Source organism: Equus quagga, chromosome 4 (genome assembly GCF_021613505.1).
Source record: "Equus quagga isolate Etosha38 chromosome 4, UCLA_HA_Equagga_1.0, whole genome shotgun sequence".
Lineage (NCBI taxonomy): Eukaryota > Metazoa > Chordata > Mammalia > Perissodactyla > Equidae > Equus > Equus quagga.
Window position 1 is genome coordinate 117884998 of NC_060270.1, and position 20795 is coordinate 117905792.

The 20795-nt window shown below is 35.6% G+C and overlaps 1 protein-coding gene across 9 annotated transcripts in view; it reads right to left on the bottom strand.

Annotated features, from left to right (window-relative positions):
* The window catches only part of ZNF385B (zinc finger protein 385B), a 385907-nt gene that overhangs the window by 53489 nt on the left and 311623 nt on the right, over nt 1–20795 (bottom strand). For 8 of the 9 annotated variants that reach the window (XM_046659661.1, XM_046659659.1, XM_046659660.1 and 5 more), the window contains 2 exons: nt 8280–8318; nt 4579–4689 (listed from right to left, as the gene is read on the bottom strand). In XM_046659661.1, coding sequence (XP_046515617.1) covers nt 4579–4689; nt 8280–8318 — 150 coding nt within the window. The remainder of the gene's footprint in view (nt 1–4578; nt 4690–8279; nt 8319–20795) is intronic. The other variant, XM_046659662.1, reaches the window with a different exon arrangement.

The following is a 20795-nucleotide window of genomic DNA, read 5'->3' on the forward strand; positions in this document are numbered from 1 at the left end:
GAGTTTTAGTCATAGAGCTGGGATGGTCCTCCCAAAGATCATGCAGTCAATTTTAGGTTATATCACAGAAGAAGAAATTGAGGCCTACAATGGTGAAGTGATTTATCAGGTTCAGAATTAGGACTTAATTCTTGTTCAAGGACTCTCACTCTACTGTTCTATACTGTGAGGGCTCTCTACCCATGGGATAATAAAAATACAGAGCAGAAGATCTGGAACATGTTCTAAGAGGATCTAATAAGGTTAATCTTTAGATGCTTTCAGGTACACTGTCTGCTAGAAAAAGTCGCTGCTGGGCTGGAGCCTAGCACAGTTCTTGGCATAAAATAGGAGTGCAATAAATGCTAGGAAAGTAAGTAAAGTTATTATATGAGGCAACACAATATAATAGGAAGAGCTGTGGATTTAGAGGCAAGAGACCAGAATTTATGTCCTAGCTCTGTTGACTGTGAAAATCTATGTAATTCTAAAAGATCAGAAACAACCTAAGTGTCCACCAAAGAGGGACTAGTTAAACTGTGGAACATCCACACATAGACTATTGTACAGTCACCTCTCGGTATCTGTAAGGGATTGGTTCCAGGAATCCTCTCGGATACCAAAATTCAGGGATGCTCAAGTCCTTTAGTTGCCTTCTCTATCCATGGGTTTCACATACAAAGATATGGAGGACTGACTGTGTGAGTCTTCAAATTACCACAAATTTAGTGGCTTAAAACGAGACACATTTATCTTACAGTTCTGGAGGTCAGAAGTTTGACATGGGTGTCATTGGGTTAAAAGCAAAGTGTCCGCCCAGGTGTGACCTCTTTTGGAGGCCCTAGGGGAAAATCAATTTCCTTGACTTTCCAGCATCTAGAGGCTGCCCACATTCCTTGGCTTGTGGCGCCTTCTTTCACCTTCAAAGCCAACAATGGCCAGTTGAGTTGTTTTCACATCATGTCACTCGAACCTTCTCTTTTGCCTCCTTCTTCTACTTTTAAGGAACTTTGGGCCCGCAGGATAATCCAAGATAATTTATTTTAAGGTTGGCTGATTAGCACCCTATTCCATCTACCAGCTTAATTATCCTTTGCCACATAAGATAATGTAGTAAAAGGTTCTAGAGAGTAGGATGTGGACATCTTTGCCTAGCACATCTACAAAAAATAGTGAGGGAGCTCTCTATGTTCTAACAGGGAAAATCATCCAGGATGTATTGTAATGCAAAAAATGCAAGGCAAAGAAAAATGTGAATAGTACTCTACCTTTTATGTAGAAAAGGGAGAGAATAAGAATATTTATTATACTTGGTTATATATACATCAACAAACCCAGAAAAGATATGCAAGAAATATTATGGTGGTTACAGATAGACAGGGGATGGCATGGAGGGTGGGAGGATGGGGAATACGATGGAATAAGATTTTTCAAAGTATCTTCTAAAATTAATTTGCTTTTTGAACCACGTACATATACACTAGTTTTTTTTTTTTTTTTAACTTAAGGGATTTGTAATTGCCCCCAGAGCCTCTATTATTCACTTACAGTCAAAACCTTTTGTTTTGAAGAGACTATCTGTCATCAATCTTGTTACTCTTTCTCTTCTTAAATTAACTCTTCTAACAGGCAGATCCTCATTGGTCAGTGGCTTGGTATCAAGCAGTTCTCTACCATTCCATTCATGGACTTCATGAAATTCCGCATCTTTTGCAAGATTTTTGCAATTTCACTTTGCAATCTATTTACATTCTATTATGTTTGCAACACCTAGCATTGCTGCGCTGGGAATGCTAGAACTAAGGGGATCACATGTCTTCAGGTGGGCATTCATTTTGTAATTGGTCAGTTAAGTAGTAAACACTTTCATTTTATATTTAAAAAGTTACAGAAACTTTAATTTCCCTATGTGACTGTAGAAATTTGGATAATAACTGTGTAAAACTGTTAAATATACTTGGATCTATTTTGGTCTTTATTATTCTGTCTTTTCTTGCAAAATTCCTTTAATGATTAAGCCTTAAATCTAGTAATAATATTGTCGTTTAAGTTATGACTGTAGTTACGTCTCTACCATTAATTAGTCTTCTATTTATAAAATATTTCATGACTCATATCATATTGATTTTTTCTAGTCAGATTTACTTTACATACAGTAAAATTCCTTTTTCAGTTATTGAGTTCTATGAGTTTTGAAAAACAAAAACAGTAGTGTGAGCACTACGACAATGAAGATTTAGACTATTTCCATCCTTAAAAAGTTCCCTCATGCCCTTTTGGAGCCAATTGTCTAACCTCACCCTCAGTCCGTGTTAACTACTGATCTGATTTCTGTCCCTGTAGCTTTGTCTTTGGCAGAAAGTTATATAAGTGCAATCATACAGCATATAGTTTTTGTGTCCAACTTCTTTCATTAGTATACTGCCTTTGAGAGTCACCCACATTGTAGCATGTATTTCTTTTTATTGCTGAGCTGTAGTCTATTTTCTGGCTATACCACATTTTGTTTACTCATTATCAGTTGATGGACATTTGGGTCAATTCCAGTTTTGGGTGATTACGAATAAAGCTACTATAAATGGCACATATGTATGAACATATGTTTTTATTTCTCTTGGGTAAATACCTAGAAGTGGGATTACTGAGTTGTATGGGAAGTGTATCTGTAACTTTATAAAATTTCTTATTAATAACTACTAAATTCTTTTCCTGTACCATTTTGTATTCCTGTTAATAATGTACTTACTGTATGAGAGTCCCAGATGCTCCTTCTCCTTGCCACTTGGTACTATCAATTTGTTTAATTTTCACCATTCTGATAGGTGTCATGGTATATGATTGTGGTTTGCATATCCTTAATGTATAATGATGTTGAGCATCTTTTTACATGCTTGTTTATCATTCATATTTCCTCTTTAGTAAAGTACTTGTTCAAATATTTTGCCCATTTATTATTTATTATTGAGTTGTAAGTTATTTATATATTTTATACAAGTCTTGTGTTTTACAAATATTTTTTCTCAGTGTGTAGCTTTTCCTTTTATTTTCTTAACAGTGTAACAGGCTCATTTGAAGAGTACAAGTTTTTAATTTTGATGAAGTCCAATATATCAATATTTTTATAATTCATACTTCTTGTTTCCCATGAAACCTTTGCCTAACTCAAGGTCACGTAAATTTTCTCCTATGTTTTCTTCTAGAAGATTTATAGTTTTAAGTTTATAGTTATATACGTAATTCATTTGAATTGGTTTTGTATTTTGCATGAGACAGCAGTCAAGATTCCTTTTTGTTGTTTACCTATGGATATCCAATTTCACTATTTGTTGAAAAGATTAGCCTTTCTCCTTCGAATTGTCTCTGCGACTTAGCTGAAGATCAACTGACCATACAGGTAGTGGGTCTATTTCTAGACTCTCTATTCTGTTCCACTGATCAGTGTGTCTACTATTCTTTCACCAATATTACAATCTTGATTGCTGTAGGTTTTATAGTAAGTATTGAAATCAAGAAGTATAAGTCCTCGAAATTTGTTTTTTCTTAAAAAAAATGTTTTGGCTATTCTAGGGCTTTTCTTTTCCATGTACACTTAAGAAATAGCTTAGCATTTTCTATAAAAAAGGCTTCCGGAATTTTGATTGAGATTGTGCTGGGTCTATAGCTCAGTTTGGAGAACTGACATCTTAACAATATTGAGACTTTGAATGAATTGATACCCTATATTCCTCGATTTCTTTAGATACATTTTAATTCTTAAATATAGAGTTATTTTAGTATTTCAAAAATACACGAATCCTATAACATCTTCTTCACAAAATGGCTTCTGGGGTGGAGTAAGTCAGGAAATACCACATATAATATACAGCCTCCATATTCAGATTTGTATTGGTCATTGGCTTTACTTGGTAATTGGGTGTTGTAAACATTCCAATATTATTTATTTTGATTTCATGCTATTTTATTTCTACATTTTTAAAATCTACTTTCACATAAGATTGATTTGTACCTTTTTCTTGTTATCTTTTTTTAGCAGGACAGTTATGCTGGCCGGATAAAATAATTTATAAAGCTTTCCCTGTATTTCCATGTTCTGGGAAAACATAAATTGTATAGTACATTATTCTCTCAGGTATTTGATATGGGAAAACATAAATTGTATAGTACATTATTCTCTCAGGTATTTGATATGATTTGGCACACATTTAATATGATTTAGTACAACATGAAATATGACACTTGTTATCAAGAGTAATAGCAATGTTTTTCTTCAGCATTCATTGCATTTTATTTTCTTGTTTTCATTGCATTTTAAACTTTTAAAAAATATTTTCTGCTATTCAAGTATTTTTGAAAACTAAATATAAGTGGTAGAATTACGTGTAAAACGGTATAGGTAAGACTGATTCCAAGGAGAAATCTTTGATTTTTGATATTAGCTACTCTATTGCTTGAGTTTCTAGTGTTGAATCCAAATCCTTTGAAAATCTGGCTCACTGAAAGAAGTGGGCAAATATGTAAATATGAAGAGATGTGCAGATTCAGAACAATCAGACTTTCAACTTGACAGACTACAGAGAACAATGAAAAGATAGTACTCACATCCGAGTTAAAGCGAAGCTGACAGACATTACAAGAAATAACTTGTTTCTTCTTTGGGGGAATGGACACTCCAAATGTGTGGTTAATGACTGCTTTTTGCACAGGATCCATCTAAAGAGTAAACGATAAAATAGTCAATTTATAACTTCAAAGGATAGGCAATAGTGTGAACAAGTAAAAGTAGCTGTATTATTTCTTAAGGTTTTAACTTTTAGTTCCCAAACAAGGATAATAATCTCATTCAATAGTAATGTACCTGTCTCCAGGAATTCAAAACTAAAATCAAAACAAAAAACAACTGTGTGAAATCATAACACACACACACACACACACACACACACAAAACAAGAAAATCACCATATCCCAAGGAATCTTATAAGGTTCCATGTAAGGAGCTTTGAAAAACCTTAAAAGGATAATAAAACAAGAAAACTTAAGACCGAAAAGTCAGGGTTGAAATTAACTTGTTAATGTTTTCCCTGTATCATGTGACGATACTTAAGATGGTCTCAAAGGACCTCAATGACAATTATTACAGATATATTTAAGTTTTTAAATTTTTGATTTATGGCAAAGTCATAAATGACAGGCTTATATCACAGAACAGAAAATATTGAACTAATTTTTAAATAATTTATTACTTTTCATGTGCTGTAGATTGAAATTCATTCTACTGGAAATGCACGTCACAATGATACACTCAAATGCATCAGATTAGTTAATATGCAACTCTTGTTTAAATATTGGTCAAGTGAAATTTTGACTTATAATCTGTGATTTTCCTCCCTGTGGTTTGCATGTACCATACATATTCAGAGAAATGTACAGTGATAAAAGTCTTTAACCATAGAAAAAACACGGCACAAAGCCATTAAAACACTTGGGAAAAGAAAGAGCTCTATCTGCAGAGCCTATAAAAAGAGAGACAGCAGTGATTCTCTTGTGTACTCCAGATAATAATCTCCAGCATTAACATCAGACAACTGGCAGGTCAAAAAACAATGCGGATGATGAACAAAGGGTTACTTATAAACACATGTAACACGAACAAGGACAGATCCACTGACACGACACCATCGTCTAGGAAATCTCCTGAGGTTAGAGTTTAAGACTGGATTAGTTGATGATATTTGGGAGACAGGAGAAATGAATACTATCCCTGATCATGTGTGGAAATCAACACAGTGCAAAGTTAGGAATTACAAGAACTTAAATACTTCAGAAAGGAGAGTGGATTACAGAATTATTGAATATCAAAGTAGCCTATTTTTTGCAATAAGTTTAAGAGAGATTATAGAACAATGTATTCCCACTATAAGGGGTATTGGATGCTTAAAAAATGCGAAGAGGGGAGTTTTCTGGAGTGCTAGAACTATTCTATATTCTGACTGTAGTGGTGGTTACACAAATTTATACACGTGTTAAAATTCATAGACCTATACACACTCCCCAAAAGTCAATTTTATGTATGATAATTTAAAAAGTCAAAAAGAAATTGGTAAGAGTATTGTATTTAACTACTAAATGTAAAATAGCATTCTTGGAAAATCTGGGGATTTATTTTGTTCAAGGTCATAGTTGATTGTAGTAAATTTTCTTTAATGAGAATTAAAAAACCACAACCCTCCATGGGCAAAGAAAATCTCAAAAGGTCAGAAAATAAAGCCCTAGTTCACTGTCTTAGTTTCCTCATAAGCACACACGCTTAAGTCTTGTTTATCCGTTTGCAAAACAAGAAAGTATAGTTTTTGATTGTTACTAGAGATGGCAAATCAGTATGGACAGGCTTCAAAACAAAACAGCCGAACTATATTTGCAGAATGAAATAAATACACTGCTTTTCAAAGTTATAAAATAGAAGCATTTTATTGAGATGTTCTGTTGTCAGGCTCTGGAAAATATACCTGGTGATGTGTGAGCTACATGGGATAAAATTATATTAATATTTCCCAAATACCAGTTTACTGCATGCCACTTTCGTTATTTTTGCCATAACCATATACTATTGTGTTATTATTTTCTTAATAAATCAACTTTTTAAAAAACATAGCAATAATATTCACATCATAGTTTTAATGTACACTTTCTTATTACTCATTTCAAAAAATATATTGAAAATTAACATTAAAAATTGAAACTTTCACCATCTAGAATAAATGCACATATCCTAGTTGTTCCCATACCACAACATAGAAACATAGACAAAAGATACATCTACAAAAATTTAGTTCCAAGTTTTTCATAAACCAAGGTATCTGTTGACAGCTTCAACACAACCCTTGAATATAAACATTCCCTTTGAATTTTTGAAATTATCTACCTACATAATTTTTCAAATAACTCGACACAAATTTATTCTACTCAAATCTCAAATTTGCACCACATCAGCCTGAAAATATCTGTTTATATTGCCAAGGCTGAGAGCTCTCTGTTCTGAAAGGTGATTTGCAGCTGAGCACTCCAGATACCAAGGCAGCTGAGTTCCCACTCATCTGCTCCCTGAAAAGCAAACTAAGGAGGATCCTTCAAGAAACTCTTGCCAGAATTGGCTTCCCTACTTTGTATACATATCCTATTCATCCTCAGAAAATCAACTAAATAAACACAGCCCTTTTACCCCATTCTTGTCGCCTGTCATTAATTCTTACTGCCTTTCTGTCCTTTGAATGACTTACCACTATCACAAGAAAATTTTATCCTCCGTGTTTCTCACTTGGAACAGATTTCCTCTATGTCCCACTTGATTCTCTACTTTCTTACAGGTATTTTGGGGAAAGATCCACTTGGTTTTTTCCTAACTTTCTTTTATCTTCCTTTGTTGTTTATTGTAGAATTCTGTAATTATATTTCTTATTCAAATGTCATTTTGGGGAACATGATTTAGTTGAAAGAAGACTTTAAATGGTATAAAAAAGAATGTTCCACTTGCCAATTCATCTGAAATCTTGAAACAGACGTGGTCTAGCTGATATTTTATTTGCCATCTGATGTAATAACTGCAAATACCTGAGTCATTTTGGTGGGATCCAGACTTGGCAATGACATAGAAAAGGTTTTCAGATATCTTTTTTTTAAGGTATAAAGTGTAAAATCCTAAATTTTCTTCTTAGCATTCTTATAATACTCTAAAAGTTAGCAGAAAATAATAGCTTTGTTGTTAACAACTTACATTTTTTCTTTCACTAATGCAATGTCAGTTCTCTGTAATCATGACATATGTAAAACTAAATCAATGGTAATTATTTTATTCAATCACCAATTTTCAAGATGAATAAAACATTCAGGAAAAATAAAAACATTCTCATAAATCCTAAAACATGATAAATGCAAGCGATTCAATTTAGTATAGTCAAAACTATATACCTATATCATAACGATTTCACATGTAGAATACTCAGGAACATTATTGGAGTTATTGCAATTATCTAACAAACTTTATTTTTAAAGATTCAATTGGCATTTTATAGACATTTGATTGTTAAAAAGGAACAAATGCTTTCAAACATCTTTATTAAAATATTTATATCACTTTTAAATGAACGAATGCCTTGTTAAACATTCTTATTAAATTAGCTCATGTTAGTTCACATTGCACAGAAAGCCATCTGTGGATTAAGACTGTGATGTATTGGTGAAGAATGCTTAAAAGCTTTTTTTAAGGAAAAAACTACCACATAGCTCTAGCTACCAATATTCCTTACCTGGCAGAATTTATTGGTCCCAAATAAGCCTCTTCTTTTCTAAAAAGTAAAAGTTAGAAGTAGTCATCTGGAATTTTGAGGCTAGCAAGTATATTTACATGAAATTTTTAGAAATCCATTTTTTTTTTTTTTGCTCATCTCTGATTACAAAGCCCGAAATGCCTACTAACTAAAAAGCAGCAGCAAGAGTTAACACTTGCCATTTTTTCTAACAAAAATCATGTAGAAATGAAAAGCAGAACCTATTAGTGCAATTAACTGGTGGGTAATAAAAATGAAAGATGGGTTGTGGCTGTTGCCAGGAAGTGAGGAGATAATTGGAGGCTATGTATGGACAAATTAACTACTATATTATAGTACTTGTAAAAGGAATTAATGATGCTGGGCTTATCACGCCATCTCTCAGATTTTCAATATCAAAACAAGAACAAACAGGTATTTTTGGTGTATTCACTAAGATTATGTAACCACAAATATGTGTCATTTTTTGAAAATTACTGAGGATACCAAAAAGTAATTTACATCTGCACAGTGTGGGCAACTGTGTAAAAATATGCAGCCGCAAATCAAACCTAGCCCTGGGGTAAAGAAACACAATGCAGCACCTCACCAAAGGCCAGGATGAACGCTGTGGGCGGGGAGAGTCTGTAAGGTAGGGGATGCATGATCAAATGACTCAATACTCCATGATATCTAGATTCCAGATAATTTTGCTGGATGGAACTTAAGGCAAAAAAAAATAGAATTACAAACTTTTCAACTATTGATAATTTTCAAGAGGCCTGAAATTTGAATTGTATCCTTATAAGTATCATAAAACAATTTCACCAGCCATCAAGTGGGGATGAGTATGGGAGTAAACTGAGCACCACCCAATTAAAAGGCAAAAAAGACTGCTCAAGAATTAGAAAAGGCTTTGTTCTATGTGGTTAAGTGATTGAGTAGCGTACTATTCTTAAAGATGGGGAAATTTCATCTTAAACTTAGCCATCTACCTTAACCAATGCTCTAAAAAGCATTTGGTAATCACTTATAAAAGATAGTAGGAAATACTAGCTTTTCTAGTAAAAAGAAGTAGAAATCAGTTTTTTGAACTTAAAATGTAAAAATCAATCACCCAACAAGCATTTCTGGAGGCCTAATAAGTTTCATATGTTGTCCCAGATTGGCTGGTGAAGAAGGAGTCAAACATAAGAATGGACATAATTGTAAACGTTAAAAAGTAAGAAAGATAGCATAAACTCTATGTAATTGGAGGTGGGGAAAAGAAGTCACCATTAAGCAGAATAACAGGGCACAAAAAGGCACACAAAGGTCTGTCTCCTCTGCCCCACCCCTACTTTGGACTTCTTTCCCCTTTTCTGATTTTCTCACACTTATCATCCAGGATCCTCCCTTTACAGCAATATCAATGTGTTATCCTCCCAGGAGTATTGGCCTTTTAATTCCTTTTTCTAGCAGTGTAATAAAAATAATAAACATCATACTAAGAGCAGCTTAGATTTACAGAGCTCTTACCATGGGCCAGGAACTATGCTAAGGGATTCTCTCATGTCATCTCCACCCTCCACCGTCACACGGGACAAGACGCAATTATCATCCTCCTTTTACAAATGAGGCGTCTGAGGCTTTGAGAGGTGTAATAACTTGTTACCCTTGAGTTTGTAAGTCTGAAGCCCGGATTCAAACTCAGGCAGGAGTCTCGCCCACATTGTTCCCTGCTAACGGCGCACTGAACAGGGATGAATGGCATGGTGTGTGGCCCTGCTGTAGGGTGTGACTTTTGGGAAGAAAGGACAAGCGTCTTTAGAATTTCTGCAGCATGGCGGGCAGCTGCTTAGTCAAACTACACAGAAGGCCTACTTGGTGCTTAAGTAAAAGTTTCCTGGAGAAGTGAGTCTCGGTTTTCCCCTTTCTGAAGCATTTCTGCCCTTCTTAGAATAAGCCTATTTCTCCTTGTGCAACTTCAGAAAAGCCATAAGTAAAAACTGAGGCTGTCCTGTCCTCTTTCCCCATTGTAACTGCTGGGCTTGCACACAGAAAAAAAAGAAAGTTCCAGGAACACTTAGAGATTACACATAGCAGGTGACGGTCATCATTTGCACCTGTCCTCAATTTACTGCAAAGAGGACCTCAGCTACTAAAGCCTTGTGATTTAGGGCTTTCTGGAAGTTTGGCTAAGTGTCAGTTTTTTAACTGTGGTATTATCGAATTACTGTAGTACGAAAAGAATAACTATTTTTCATCCCTTCCTTTTTTTAATATTGGATTTATGGAAAAGAATGTGACAATAGGGTCTTATTAGAACTTCAAATGTTCATGACGTGACACATTAAAAGTGATAGCTAGGTCATTGAAGAGGAATATCTCTCTGAAGTTAGTTTATAAAAGTTTTGCCTTTTGTATTTAAATACTTTGACCACATGCCTTTATATTATTGTTCTACTTTTTTCAAATCCTTGCAAACTTAAATAGAAACAAAACAGACACAACTATCACAAAGACAAATTTCTCTTCTCAAAGATCAAGAAATACAAACAACTGCATATTGTTGGCAACATTAACTCAACCATACAATTTTGTACTGTTTCAGATTTCAAATCAGAAGTCTCAATAAAAATAAACCACATGGAACATTATACCCGGATTACACGCTACCGTGAGACCTGCATTTTTGTAACTGGAATATGTAAAAGCTGAGACTCGTCATACTGACACTGCTTCTCCTACCCAGAACACCCTGAGAGGGGCCACCTGAACACCGTCATTGTTGCTGAAAGGAAGACAAGTGGTGTGTTGCAAAGACTGTTGATTCAACCAAGAGTCATATGTCTGGAAAGGTGCTTCCTCCACGAACCCCCAATTCTTCTGCTAAAACCACACACTGCCTGTGCCTTGCAAACAAAATCAACTGTGCCCCTGTGGGATACAATTACCCCACCAGAAAGTTAGCCAGTCATTCAGAACTGGGATAAAGGCTAAAATAACACAACATAGCCTTAAGAAAATAATAGGGCACATTATATCTAAGGCTCAGACCCAATAAAGCTATTATTAGTACTAGTATTACTTTTTCATCAAAATGTTGTAGGCTTTTAAGTATTTTGAGGCTGGTTGACAATTAGCAGGATGTGATTGCTGCAGAAATTAAGTGGGATCCCAGGATCCCTTTCCAGAGGCTTTCTAGTGGTGGTTAGTCTTTCCTATAGAAAACATAAGTGGAGTCAGCCCAAAGATCTAAATCAGCCAATCAGAGGAGAGCACAGGTTAGCATTTCCTTTTTTTCCCTTTTTTTTTTTTTTTGTTTGTTTAAATGAATTCAGAAAGCTTGATATCTTTCACTCAAATTCCATGTTGTCAGGCCCCCTTTGAAAAAAACTCTGGGGTTCGTCAAACAAGAGTTTTATATCCATTGACAAACAGGATGGCTAGGGTAAGGAAGAGACTATGTGATCTATTTTGAACAGAAAACTAAGCTGAATTTTCCAGTAGTTTTTTTTTGGAGAAATTCCACTTTGGTTTTATTTTTAGAAGAATAAAAAGAAACATATACAGGATGCTAAGAGATTTGTGTTTCTGCCATAGAATAATATCCTCTTTCTAGATCACTCTGATAGTAAAAGATGCAATCTTTTAAGAAGTTAAATGTTTCTTATTAAACTTAGTTCTGTCCTTGGGAATTTTTGTTCCTTTCCAACACCACACTTTTATATATGCGTGATTTTCAATTTGCACAAACACTATATTTTCCTGAAAATGGATTCATTTAACAAAAGTTTATTAAATGGCTATCATACACTGCTTTCGGAGCTGGACATACAGTGGAGAACACACCTTTAAAAATACCATATTCTAGTTGAGGAGACCTATATATTTAAACTAATAAAGAAGGTATTTTCAGAGAGTTTTAAGTACCATGAAAAAATAAAACAGGAGAATGGGAAAGAAACAATATTTTACCATGAATAATTCCTAAACACATTTTGGTTGTCTTGATACAACTATGATTCAAATACTTTTACATATAAAATCATACTAAATGGTAATAATAAGGACATTATTCCATAATTTAGAGAAGTTCATACAGAATTCAGAATCATACAACTTGTAAAAACTGTAGAGTGAGGGGCACATTCTCCAGCTGTCAAAGTGGTCTGTGAGATCTCTGCAGACGAATTCTCCAACTGCCAAGTCCCCGGACAACACTGGATCTCAGAGCTGCCACTATCATCACACCCCCAGGGAGAAGGGGAAACGAAAGTGCTCCGCGTTTTGAAAGTTCTCCAAGGATGAGTGCTAAGTGCTCGATGCCTCTCACCCAGGGACCTTCCTAGTGGGTTTCTGTACAGTGTGGTTGGCCTAGTGCTCAGCGACTAGTGAAGTGACCATGAGTTAACTTTTATCGTTTTTCAAATACGTACACATTTTGTCTAAGACCTAACAGTTATTTGTGAAGATATTATGAGGAAATAATGTTTTCATTTTAACACCTTTAGAATTTAAAGAGTTACCAAATGGTAAAAGCAGAAAAGCTAAAAGCAATGAATGGGTAGTTTCACCCTCTCTCCCTCTTTAGTGGAAAAACAGTTTAACGTTTTTCACAGATAATTAAATTGCTCCAAGTAGAAGGAATAATTTTTAAGTTCTTTTTCGAACAGTAGTTATTTTGTTAATGAGAGATGCCATAAGATTAGAGCTGTGCGCTTTACCAAAGCTGAATGTCTAACTCTGACAGTAGATCCTTGTAGGTAATAAATATGGTGAGTACGCATGTAAAATGTTCCATTTTCCTGGCTGGCTCCACATGCCTGGTGATTTTCCATGCTGCCAGGGATCAAGAGTGATGCAGCAAAGCTGTAGTTATGCCGCTGGGTAATTTAAGAAGCCACATCAAAGAGCATTCCAAAAAGTTCAGTTTAACAAGTAAGACTTTCAGCTTACGTCTGCAGTGGGCGTGAGACTTCACTGAAGGTTCGCTCACACCTCACTGCGTGGACCCACACCTACCCAGCGATGTTTTGGGTGTTGATGTTCCTATTCAAACATTAGATGAGTAAGCTAAAGAATTTAAATTCAATTGCATGTGTCCTCATATTCAGGTTAAAAACTGCATTTTGAAAGGTCTAACTGGTTAATGGGACGTATTATGGGAGCCCAGACCACCCTCAACCCCAACTGCAACTGCTTCTTTTATTGGAGGGAGAAAGCATTAAGGTAACGAGCTGAATTATGCCTCCTAAGGAAACTCAGTGATTTTCTTTGCTTCCATTTTTGAACAAGCAAATGCTTAGATGTGACTGGAAACCATTAAGAAAGAGAGATGTTTTTCCATCAGAACACAAAGAAAGTTCCTGAAGGGGTTTTTATTTTATCTTCAAGATTTGATGTTCATATCACTAAAATAAATTTTGGTCAATGGTTGCATACAGATTTGAAAGATCTGTAACATCTGTCAAAAACAAGGTAACAAAAAAATTAACATGAAATTGTTAGATGTTCTTTTCAGGGAATGTGAGGAAAGATACAAAGTTTTTAAGAAATGAAAAGCTACCTGGAATCTTTTAGGGAATTAATAAGAATGTAGCTCTATTGTGAATTTTTTTCAGCAACAAAAGAAAAAGTAGAATGGTAACAAATAGTATTAATTTTTTCTGTCTGTGGAAGTTAATACCCTCAAAGTACTTATATTTCATAGTTCTCAATGAAGTATATTCATATTTCAAAAAAACAAACAGCCCAAGGCACACATAGTGACAATGAACTATATCACCCAAAGAAAAACACCGACAAAGCTAGTCTGAAAACTCTATTCAGAGTGATGGGAGTAGGAACTGGATTCACCAAGAGAATAGAAAATAAATGACTCGGGTGTTTCTTTTGTTATTTAGTATTGTGTTTCCTCAGGGTGAAATAAAACAAGAAATAAATCATTTCAGGAATATAGACTGAAGAATAGCTTTTCAATAGATGTGCAAAATGCTGAATACGATAGCGACTCATTTGAGGCCCGGTCGCGGGAAGCGGTTATTCTACGGCACATTGGAAGAAGCCGTCCACTCTGGAGTTTAGAAGGACAGGCTGATAGCTGAGATAGAAGATAGTAACCTAGTTCTCGGCCTTTCCTTTTGTTCTTTTTTAAAATAGTGACTTGAAAACAACCCCCAACACTTGTCTCCAAGATTAAATTTCTATAACATAAAATTTAGTGCCAAAAAGAGTCTGAGAAATATCTTTAAAAAAATAGAAATTTTTATTCTTTAGGAGAAAAAAAAATAGTGTGCAAGTAACTGAAGACTACTTGATGACACTTATGAATGTACTTTTAAAAATTATCGGTGCTAAGTCTCCAAATCTGAGCAAGTAAGGAAATGTTTGCCTGTTTTCTGGTAAATGGGCTAAAAAATGTTGCAAGGGCTTTCTAAGAGACTAGGGAAGTAATGAGCTTTCTTGATTTAAAAATCAATACACCTCCTGAACAGCCAAATGCATTAACTGACATCCTTTCAAAACTGTTCTGTCAAAGCTAAGTTTGAAAGGCTGTTCAGTAACTAATCAGATACATCCTGATGATGAGGCAAAACAGGTCTGTGACACGAATTAAAAAGGTACGAGATGAAAAGAAAACCCCACCAGGCAGGACGAAGAGCAAAATTGAACACCTGGGCCTGTTTGAATGTTTTTTTCATTCTGCAAAGCAAAGTGGAAATGAAGTGTCTTTTCCCCAAAAGGAGGACAGCACATTTCTTACTCTTGCTCTAAGAAGAAACCTGACAGTGAAGGCCCGACGAAGCCTGATGCAGGGCCACAAGTGTGCAGGGCTCCAATCCTAAGCATTTTGGGCTCTGACTCCCCGTAACACACTCTTGTTATACATGGTAAAATGTCTGAGATCATCTACATTTTCAAACTGGGTTTTTTTTTTGGTGAGGATGATTGGCCCTGAGCTAACATCTGTTGCCAATTCTCCTCTTTTTACTTGAGGAAGATTGTCACTGAGCTAACATCTGTGCCAGTCTTCCTCTATTTGGTATGTGGGAGGCCACCAAAGCATGGCTGGATGAGCGGTGTGTAGGTCCCCACCTGGGATCTGAACCCGTGAACCCCAGGCCACCAAAGTGGAGCATGTGGACTTAACCACTATGCCACCAGGCTGGCCTCTTCAAACTGGTTTTTTAATTGTTTTAGTTTGAGCCCCAGAAATTTCCCTCCACCCTATCCCAAAACAGAATCCTAACTGGAAATTTAATATAATAAAACACTGAAAACAGTTCTGATTAAAGCACGTAGGTCAGGCCCCATACCCACCAGCCTGATTTTAGTCCTACTTCCTCATGTGAAAATGAGGAAAGGTTTGGAGAGTTCTAGTAACTTGCTTGAGCCTCTTCAGTTAAGACTAGAACCCAGATTCCTGCTATTGTTGCCAGATTTGCAAACAAAAATCATTTTTTTTTTTAGTATAAATATGTGCTAAACCCTGCATAGGATATTCTTATACTAAAAATGACTTGTTGTTTATCAGAAATGCAACTTTAACTGGGCGTCTTGCATTTTATCTGTCTCCCCTTTCCTGATTCCCAGCAGGGCTATACCAATATGGGTTCTCCAGCCCTCCTGCTCCTTGCAGGCTTACCTTGTCACACTTAGCATTTTAGGATTTTGATAAGGAAAGTGGTCCCTGAGGGACTTTGTGGACAGGTGATATCAAAAATATTTTATGTCATATATTCATCTTGCTATTGCCTTTTTGTATGGATGGATATGTGTATACTCTTCTCAACAAAAAACATTTTTGGTTCAACTCCGTGTTTATAGTATACAAAATATACCAGACTGGTAAAGCAAAATAAAGAGCTTTCATAAAGCGCCTTACTCTGCTGGCTGCAGTGATAACTGCTGTGTTGAATAAGGCTCTGTTAATGGTGCAGCTTGACATTTAACATTTATCCATTTGATTTACAATTATTTTTACATGATTGCAAGAAGGCTATAGTTCAAACCAAAAGTAGTTTAAACTGAAATGTTTTCCTTTTCTTTTGAATTTGTAAGGAAACGTAGTCACTTGGCAAAACTATTTTATTCATCAAATTTATTTCAAATATACACAAAGCCCTTTCTGTTCCTATGTGTTCTGAATAAAGCGACACCTATATGAGGAAAATGAATATAGAAAATGAAATCATCAAGTTAAAAATGTAACCAGTTTGCTTATATTTGGGCCATAAATATGGCATCAAGATTTCCCGATCAAGCAATGGAGGAAAACCTACATGAACCACAGTGCCAGTTATTGTGAATCACAAAATCCCTCAGGAACGTTCCAGAAAAGTTTTAATGTTTTGAAGCAAAAATCATTTTTATTTATAATCCATCTACTCCCTTTGAAGATTTTCAGAAACGTTTCTGAATTATTCTGTTTTCCATTCTGAAATTCAGCCTATCAGGGTGCTTGGCATGTCAAAGTCTTCACAACAATCATTTGATGGTTGTTTTCACCCTTCTGTCTCCCAACCTCTAACACTTTTACTGAAATCAGACAAACACCCATAACTAACAACACCAGAAGTTGATATGTCACTTTATTTAAAAGATTTCGTATAATTAGTCAGGCATCACCAAATTTCTGCCTCACAACAGAACAATATCATAATAACGATTGCTGGCAGTTCTCAAACCACTGCAGTCCGATTGGCCTCCCAACGCCAAGGTTAAAAGCCAGCCTCTGGAAATCAATCATGCTCCAGGCAGAGAAGAATATTTCAGTGATATGAAAGCTGAAATGGAGACTATAATCTTTTGTGATTACCCTTGAGGGCGAAGCAAACGCAAAAGGGAAAGTCTATGAATTGCTGATAATTTCCTGTGATGACTGATTCCCAGGAAATTCTGATATTACTTTTGCTCTGTAACAAAATGATGGTTCCCCAGAAGTGGAGCTTCAAAGACCTCCACATCTGGGTGTCACAATGCTTCTTCAGAAGCTACTCACCCTTTAAAGGGGCCAGGCTTGCCAGGCAGCAGCTCTTTCTCTGAAGACAATGGAGGGTCTGATTGCATAAGGAGTGATGAGCTATTTGATACAGGCTGTCTTTCTAGAAAGTTCTTTTATGAAGGAAGGGATTTAAAATGTATCTGTTTTAAACCTTTTATTCCCCTCACAGAAGTCTAAAGATTGACCCATTTCTCTGCTGTTTCTAATGACTATGGAGTTATGAAATCTTGGCTTGTATAATTTTTAAAGTTTTATTTAGGCTATTTGTTTTCTGAGAAAAAATAATTTTCATATGTATGTGCATACCCTTAAGGTCTATATACTATTTTGGTATAGAATGTAAAATCACTAATCTTTTTTGAATAATTATCAAACTTACAGTTAGATGTCACTGCTCAGAGTACAGGTTAAGTGGGCCTTTTCATATGATTAGCAATTCAAATTTTAAAAAAAAGGGGCGAGGAGGAGGCAGGGTAAAGGGAGATCTGTAAAAGTAAGAAGGGCAAAGAATTTTTAGAATAAATATGCATTATCAATACATGAAGGATAATTCAATGTATTGGCTACTGTGACTGAGTTGAAAATATTTTTTAAAATTTCTATTTTAACTAATGTCAGTTTGGTTAATGAATAATGCCAGAATGAAGGTTCTATGTTTGGAAGTCAACAGTATTTTAAAAATATAACAGAAAACATTGTCATGTCTTAGGAGTCAATGGCAATGTGTCAAAGGTACACAGCTCTCAGGTTCAAAATACCTTTATACGTAGCCTTTAAAGTCCAAATATCATTGAAGGTAAACAGGGAAAAATGGAATCCAACCAAACCGGTTGTAGTTATTCCCAACCTCCACTCAGTAGACTTTCTCCCCAGCCCTGCTCCAAATTCAGCTGCAGCCTCTCTCCATTGCTTTCAGGCAGTCAAGTGATTCTGATTTTTAAGGATGTCCTACTATTATCTGAGTCAGCCAACATAAATTGAGTGCCTGCTTACTACCAGACATGACTACTTTCAACTGAGTGTAAATTTCTGAAACTCAAGATCCAGGTCTTAGCCATACGTATATCCTTATCGTTTACCTTAATTAGGATTACTCTAATGCACAAAGCCAGGCCCAATGATAAACAAAACTTGGTTTATTTAAGGTAATTGATTAGGAAGAAGAGATCAAAGGGAGAGGAATACTAATAAAAGTATTAATAATTATAAGACTAGAGCTTTGCTGTTTTAAGAGTCCTTTCATAAACATTCTCTCATTTGATATTCATTGGTATTTTAAATTATTAAAAATAGTATGGCGATATGTTATATAGTTACGATTTTCTCACAGATTCTCACTAAATTCCAAAAATTTCTAAATATTCAGCCATATCCTCAAGTCTCCATAAAGATAATCATCTCAGATTGTCATGGTGTAATGCTATGGACCAAGAAGTTATTATCACCCGTAGTTTTAAAATGGGAAAAAGTGAAGCTAAGATGAGAAAAATGACTTTCTTAAGAGTCCAGATATGGGTCTGCTGAATCCTAATCCAGTGCTCTTTCCTTATGCAACGAAGTAGATCGCTCTCCTCGCTTCTCCCCTCCACTCTGGCTCCTGCTTTCCCAGGCGGCATGAAGCAGAGTCACGGCTAGATGGGACTGTTAGAGGCTTACTTTGGAACAAGTCAAGCAGAGTTACTTCTCTGAGATCAGAGAGAGCGCTCCACGAGGCTTTTGAGAGGAGCTGGGATACAACTGTAAATAAATGAATGCCCCCACCTCCTTCAGAAGGGGGATACTTAAAAAGTTGACACTTAAGTATATCCCATGTGATAGTGGCTATTAGTAATCATTTTAGCATCTAATAGCTTCAGCTCATTTTGAGAAATGGAGATTTTGTGAGTTTGATTATATTATTATGATAATGAGCCATCTTACATATTATGGAAGTTTGGTGTCTACATAAGGAAAGTAAAGAAATTAGACCCAGACACATGTCTTTAATTATTGGAGACTTTCTGTATACCTCTGATTATTTGTAAATCATAACCTGTGAAAGAGATCAGATATATTTTCTACTATACCACTCAGATCTTTACTTGGCTCTGGGAACTTCACAATAAGAGAAAGCAAGTAAGAGACTGACAAGACAATTCTATCTTCTACATAGAACATACTGCAAAGGAGAGTTTTTTAACCTGACTTTAGGAGCCACAAGGATTTATTGGATACTTAAAAAAATATGTCCCACTTGAATAACCTCTGAGAAATCCACACATTTAAATTCAAGATATGGCAGGTGGAGACAGCTCTTGCTTGTCTGATATTTAACTTTTTTCCATTTCAGTGTCAGAGCTGTCTATTGGAAGAAAGGAGAAGACTAGGTTATATTCTTCAACCTTGTGCTTTGCAAAAAGGGTACAGCAATGACACATGTAGCCAATTTCATATGTGGGTGTGTTAAAAGAATTACTTGTAAAATGTCTTTAAAATATACTATAGATCTCTGATACTAGAATTCCATGAAAATAAGGTATTGTTCATATACTTTATGTTTTTTATCTATTTCAAGCATCAGAATATAAAAAGGAAGGTAAGAAAACCTAAATTGACAGCTAAATCTGTGAAAAAAGTATTTTTCCAAGATTCCTGCTGAGCTGCGCAAAGATGTTGAAAGTTCACAGATTGCTCAATAGCACTCCCATTCATCGTTCGCACCCTCGACAGCAACTATAAAAGTAGAGAGACTGGAATATTCCAAAACATGTTCTTCCCTCCCCAAAAGAGATTTGAGACCTAATTCTGAATACAAGAATCTAGGAGGAAGTAAAAAAAACAACGGTCTGTGCTGCTGGATAGGTTCCCAAGTTTTTGATAAAATGTTACAGGGAACTCCACCATCAATTAATATTTATAGAGCAACCAATTTAGAAATACCTTTTCTGGGCTGGGGGGAATGTTCTGTACCATAATATTTTCTACTTTTTTAAATTTATTAAGCTCTCCCACTTTATCACAGGCAGATACAGTCTTGGTCACTGAGAGAAGCAAAGAACAAGGTTGTTGCTGGTTCCTTCTTCTTTTAATTAACCAGAGATTTGTTAAGAATAAGATAAATTTGTTTAAGAAGTGACAGGGACACTTTTTCCAAGTTGACTCTACTCTTAAAAAATGCTGACCTGGGACAGCGCCAAGACTGAAGACCTATCTTGCCAGAAAATTTGATGTGCCCTCCAAGTACACATAATCCTTGAAATTCTAGCACTGAAAATGAGGTCCCAGAGCCATGTGAGGTTGAGACCAGGATAATGAAAGGGACAAGCAAGAGGACATAGCATGATGGGACTTCAATGCCTCTTTTCACAGGCTCCTGAAACCTTGTGTTCTCTTATCCCATAAGGGCCCATCAAGTCTTAATCTGATGTTTCTTGGCAGCTTTTATCAACTGAATTACTATTCACTATGAGCAGAATCCTCTATCATGTTATGGTGAATTATACAAGAGGCGGAAGTAATTTCTATCAGACAGTGAGGAGCTTCTGTCT